At 47.6% G+C, this 6,000-nt stretch overlaps 1 protein-coding gene across 4 annotated transcripts in view; it reads left to right on the plus strand.

Annotated features, from left to right (window-relative positions):
* Positions 1-1,233: 1,233 nt before the first annotated feature.
* The window catches only part of ZW10 (zw10 kinetochore protein), a 34,377-nt gene continuing 29,610 nt past the window's right edge, over positions 1,234-6,000 (plus strand). For 3 of the 4 annotated variants that reach the window (XM_006093473.3, XM_023757919.1, XM_023757918.1), the window contains exons 1-2: positions 1,234-1,411; positions 4,800-4,934. In XM_006093473.3, coding sequence (XP_006093535.1) covers positions 1,307-1,411; positions 4,800-4,934 — 240 coding nt within the window. In that variant the 5' untranslated portion in view covers positions 1,234-1,306. Of the gene's footprint in view, positions 1,521-4,799; positions 4,935-6,000 lie in introns of all 4 variants that reach the window. The other variant, XM_014459849.2, reaches the window with a different exon arrangement.

The following is a 6,000-nucleotide window of genomic DNA, read 5'->3' on the forward strand; positions in this document are numbered from 1 at the left end:
CACTGGGTTAAACAGATCGCTCCACAGACACTTAAAATTGACAAGGGCCTGCCCTGCCTGCATTGCTCAGTGGTTGAGCATGACCCATGAACCAGGAGGTCACGGTTTGATTCCCAGTCAGGACACATGCCTGGGTTGTGGGCTTGATCCCCAGTGTGGGGCATGCAGGAGGCAGCCATCAGTGATTCTCATCATTGATGTTTCTATCTCTTCCTCTCCCTTCCTCTCTGAAATCAATAAACACACACACACACACACACACACACACACACATATATATATATATATATATATATATATATATATATATGTATATATATATTGACAAGGACCTTAGTATCAACATCTACTTGGAGTCAACTCTCGAAGAGAACTTTTTTAAAAATTAAAGATAACATTTTAATTAAAGCAGTGCATGTTTTTTGCAGTAAAACAGATAAACAAGGAAAGAGAATAAATACCATAAGTCCACCACTCAGAGAGAATAATTTGGTATACATCCTTTACCTCTACATATGTATCTATGCCTATTTATTTTTATAAAAAGGAATCATACTGTACGTATATTATGAACTTCTTTCAGCATGTAACATATTTAAATAATGAAATAACTTTTAAAAGCTTTTTATAAAATTGATTTGTATTCTCTGACAAAATGTGCTATCTTGTTCCAGTCCACACAGTCCTAGGTAATATAAATACTATACACAGGTAATGTGTTATGTGGATGTAATATATGTATATGTACAAAGATGTAATATACATGTATATGTGTATATAGATGTAATATAAACGATAAGACTATGCAATTATAGGCGGACTTTTATTTCAAGGACATGACGCCACTTCGCACAACTCTAGAGGGCACCATTCATTTAGACTCTGATGGTCAGTGAATATTTAACCATAAAAGTTCAAGATTGGCTTGTCGGGTCTTCTGGCTAGGTAAATTTCATAGGTAAGCGTTTTGAAATGGAGAAAAGTTCAGTTAGGAGCGGTTAGTAAATAAAAACATTTTATTTATTTCTAGTGAAAAACCGTGGGGAAAAAAGCAAGCTTTGAAAAGTACAGAAAAAAAAACGCGTCTACTAAGTTTGCCACCTACGAGACGCCGTGGAAATTTCCACGCTAGGAGAGTTGCGGTGCCTCCTGGGAGTTGTAGTTCTACTGCCGTCTTCCTTGCAGCGGTCAGGGCCCCGCGAGACTTCATTTCCCAGTAGGCTGCGCACCCCGGCTGCTGGCGGGACCGGCGCTGCCGCGCTGGCTGCGGAGAGTGACTTTGTGAGCGTCTGTCCCTGTCGTGGGAATGGCTTCGTTCGTGACGGAAGTTCTGGCACACTCGGGGAGTCTGGAGAAGGAGGATCTGGGCACACGGATCAGCCACCTGACCCGGCGGGTGGAGGAGATCAAGGTGCCGGCGGGGAAGCCGTTGGCTGACTAAAAAGGGACGCGGGATCCTTGTGTGACGGGACGGAGAGGAGCTGGGCTGAGGGCGGACAGCGTGGGTGCGGCCGAGTCCGGTGAGGGGCCGGGTGGGAAGAATGAGGGGCAGAAAGGCTGGATGTCCGTGGGTTGGGAGGAGTTTGGAGGGGAGCCCAGGGAAGTGTGGGGGCCGGGGCGGCCTGGGTCGGTGGAGAGGCAGCGGCGATGCGGGGGAACGTCCGTGAGGAGTTAGGTTGGGAGCGACGGGGCAGGGAGCCGGAGAGGGACAGAGGCGACCGGGAGTCGGAGTCGGCGGCCGCCGGGGGTCCGCGGAGGAGCGTGTGGGAGGGAGAGACGCGGGTCAGGACTCCTCTCCGCCCGGGAGCGCTCGGTTCCTGCACCCCCTCTTCGTACGGGCTGTGGGTGAGGAGAATAGCTTTGTAGGACCGCGCCATCCTCCTCGCCGAAACTTTCCTTGGTGACAGCTCTCCACCTGTTTACCTCTTCCCCGTCCCCGCTAACACCAATCCTCATGTTTACCTCTTCCCGGTCCCCGGGCCTGAGGCTGTGCCGAGGGTTAAAAACGCGCGGATGGCTCTCTGGGGCCCTGCTGTCTGGAGATGGAGACGGACCGGAAGGCGCGCAGCCCCGCGCAGTGGCCCCTGGTGCCGCCGCGGGGGCCGGGGGTGCGGCCCCGAGCGCCGCGCACATCGGGGTTTAGGGCGGCAGGTGTGGCGTGGGCCAGGAAGGCGCAGACATGCCTTAGAAAGGGTTTCCTAAAGTTAACGACCCGTGTCTCCGGCATCTCTTCCTTGCGAAGGTGGACTTTTCCGCACGTTTATCTGCTGGAAGGAGGACGAGGACGGAGGAGGGAGCCCCCTCCGCGCGGCTCCTGTCTGTGCGCTCGGCCGACTCCTCCTGCCTCTCCCTCTCGGGGTGTCTTTCCCCACCTGAACCTTCAGCCCGTGGAGAAGTTCTGCCTATTCTCCAAACAGGCCCGCTTTGCCCGCTCCTAGCTCTTCGATTTTGCTTACGTTGCCATTGCTCCGCCTTTTACGTGTGTAGTTTGACCCATTTTTTCAAGTTCCGTCTCAGATGTGTTTTTCTGCGTGAGAAGGGTCCCCTGGGGGACTAGAAGCAGATGCTGAAGACATCAAACTGATACTCCGAATATCAGTGTGATTTCTTTCATCGGTACCCTATGCACCTGGAGGGCTCCAACTCCCTCGCTGTATTGCATCTCTCTGTTCCGGTTGCTTTAGTGTGTCTCCCAAAGCCTTGACTGACTCAGTGCCAAAAGTATTCAGGATGTTGTTTATCATTTGAATGAAAAGAGATGATGGGACGCATCCACTTAGGGTTAAACGAGGCCTTCAATTTTATAAGTGGGAAGCTAGAAATTCATAAATTGCTTGCGATATAGAGTATGGATTTAATTTTTCCATTTACTTTCTTTCCAGCTAGATGTATGCTTAAAATCGGTGGCTATCATCTGAGCTGATAATAGTTCAACATGAGCACTTCTGGCCCTGCCTTTCTCCACATGCGGCTCTTTGGCCCCTTGAGTGTGGCTCTTCCTAAGCCTTAGGAGTACCCTAATTAAGTTAATAACAGTGTACCTACCTATATGGTTTAAGTTTAAAAAATTTGGCTCGCAAAAGAAATTTCAATCATACTGTTGATATTTGGCTCTGTTGACTGATGAGTTTGCCGACCACTGCTCTAGTCTATTGTTGAATCTCTGTATATTATTCTTTTTTTAAAAAATACATAATTATTGATTTCAGGGAGAAAGGGAGAGGGGGAGAGAGAGAAACATCAATGATAAAAGAGAATCATTGACTGGCTGCCTCCTGCATGCCCTCTACTGGGGATTGAACCCGCAACCCACGCATGTGCCCTTGACTGGAATCAAACCTGGAACCTTTCAGTCCACAGGCCGACGTTCTATCCACTGAGCCAAACTAGCTAGGGCTGTATATTATTCTTTATTTCAGTGAGTGTATGCTTAATTTCTGACTGGTCCTTTTCCGTTTTTTTGGCATTCTCACTAAGATCCTTGAAGGTCTCACTAAGTTCCTCGGAGGTTTTTAGAAGATTCTTGAGTAACCTTATAGCTGTGGTTTTGAACTCTCTATCCAGTAGTTTGCTTTCTTCAATTTCTTTCATTTGTGACATGTTTCTTTGTCTCTGCATTTTGGCTGCTTCCCTGTTTGTTTCTATGTATTGGGTAGAGCTGCTATGTCTCCTGGAATTGGTAGAGTGGCTTTGTGTGCTAGGTGTCCTATAGGGCCCAGTGGCTCAGCCTCCCCAATCACCTGAGGTGGACACTCTTGGTGCACCCCTTTGTGGGCTGTGTGCACAGTCTTGTTGTAGTTGAGCCTTGATTGCTGTTGGTATCACTGGGAGGAGTTGACCTCCAGGCCAGTTGACTGTGAGGACCAGCTGTGTCTATAATGGAAGAGCTGCTGTGCAGGAGACACCCCTATGGGGCAAGACTTGCTTCAGTGGGGCTTTGGTGCTCACTGAGTCTGCCCCTTGAGTGTGTCTCTGATGGATGTGAAGAGTTGTAATCTGGTATGGTCTCACACTGACCACTGGGTACACTGGCTCTGGATCTCCAAGGTGTGCAAAGTCAGCCACTGCCTGGGCCACCCAGCAGGAGCTACAGAGAGATCTGCAGATTCCTCTCTTTGTATGGGGTTTGGAAAGTGCCCAGACGAGGCCAGCTGTGAAGCAAGGCAGGCTGGTGCTGGTGTGGCCTTGGGCCTTCTTTTGATAGCTTTGGGGCTCCCTAACCCAGTTGCAGCTTTTTGACAGGATTTAGGCTGAGAAAGGACAGGCCATTCATATGCAAAAGCCACTGTGCACAGCTTGGGTGGGGTTGTAAATTGGGTGGGGCGGGGTCTCAGGGAAAGTCCAGGGTGGAGCAACAGCAATGGCTGCTAGTCAGCCCTGCACCAAGGAGGTCCCAGCACAGGAACAGTGGCCTTTCCGAGCACCTCCGTCTGGGAGAAACCCACCCCCGCATTCCTGCCCTGATGCCAGACAGTCCAGTTTCTCCCCGTATGCAAGTGGGAGCTTGTATCTCCCTCCTGATTAAAAAAGTGGCACACCCGGGTGCCAGCCCATTTCGCGCCTCCGCACCTCCTACCAGTCTCAATGTGCTTTCTTCTTAACCTCTCTAGTTGTAGTACTTCCACTCAGCCAGCTTTCCCGCGGTTCTGGATGATAGTTAAGTATTTTAGTTGTAATTTTGATGTGGTTGTGGGAGGCAGCAAGTACAGGTGTTTACCTATGTCGCCATCTTGGTTCTCCACATTTTTATTTTTAACACAGTTCTCTACTCATCATATTGGAATGTTTCTGTCTTATAGGGTGAAGTATGCAGTATGATTAGCAAGAAGTACAGTGAATTCCTGCCCAGCATGCAGAGTGCACAGGACCTGATTACCCAGGTGGATAAGCTGTCTGATGATATTGACCTGCTGAAATCCAGAATAGAGAGTGAGGTAAGAATAGTTTGTTATATTGAGTAGGTATGTAGGGAGGCAGTTCAGCTTCCTGATTCCTGAGACAATTCAGTTCTGTACAACTTTCAAAGCCTCACTTTCCTTGTTGGTAGATGGAAGTTAAATTAGATTATTTTATTTATGTATTTATTTATTTTTTAATCTTTACCCAAGGATATTTTTTCCATTGATCTTTAGAGAGAGAGTAGAGGGGGTGAGGCGGGGGAGGGAGAGAAACAGATGTGAAAAAGACACATTGATTGGTTGCCTGCTGCATTCACCTCAACCAAGGATTGAACCTGCAACCCAGGTACGTGCCCTTGACCAGGAATCAAACCTGTGACGCTTCTGTGAGTGGCCCCATGCTCTAATCACTGAGTGACACGTCCAGGGCCAAATACTTAAATCTCTGATGGCCATCAATCTCTTATACCTGCAGCTGGCCTTAACACATTCAAGCTTCAGCACAGTCTTTGTCTCTTGGCCTTCTTCTGGCAGGTTGGCCTGGTTTGCCAGTCGCCACTCTGCTTTGTGTGGAAAGCCACTTTCCCTGGACACACAGAATACTTGCCCATCTAGTACTGTGTCACTTTGGGACTAGTGCTTGCTAAAGTTCTTATCGGAAGTCTGGCAGGTTTTAAGAATGTTTAGTATGTTAGCCAGAGTGATGTCATCGCAATGAGAAACAAGCCATTCTGGAAACAGAAATATCTGCTCTATAATTTTAAAATACATTTTCCCCTTACATTATCTCACCAATATTTTTCCTATTCAGTTTCCTTGTAGGAAAAAGGCAGTTGAAAGAAATCAAACTGATATTCAAAATATCAGTTTGATGTCTTCAGCATCTATTCCTAAATTATCATTCAGTGCTCATTGGTATCCAAAATCAGGATGTTGAGGTATTCTAAAGGTCCTTAAGAAGGACACCAAATCCTTCTCTTTGTGGAAGTCATTAAAGAACGAAAGTGAACAGATGTGTTTTCAAAATTCTCTATAAAACTTGCATCACAAGTGGGAAACCACTAGTTACCTGGAAAATCTGTTTATAGCTAGTATACTACTC

This window comes from Myotis lucifugus, unplaced genomic scaffold (assembly GCF_000147115.1).
Source record: "Myotis lucifugus unplaced genomic scaffold, Myoluc2.0 scaffold_117, whole genome shotgun sequence".
Taxonomy (NCBI): domain Eukaryota; kingdom Metazoa; phylum Chordata; class Mammalia; order Chiroptera; family Vespertilionidae; genus Myotis; species Myotis lucifugus.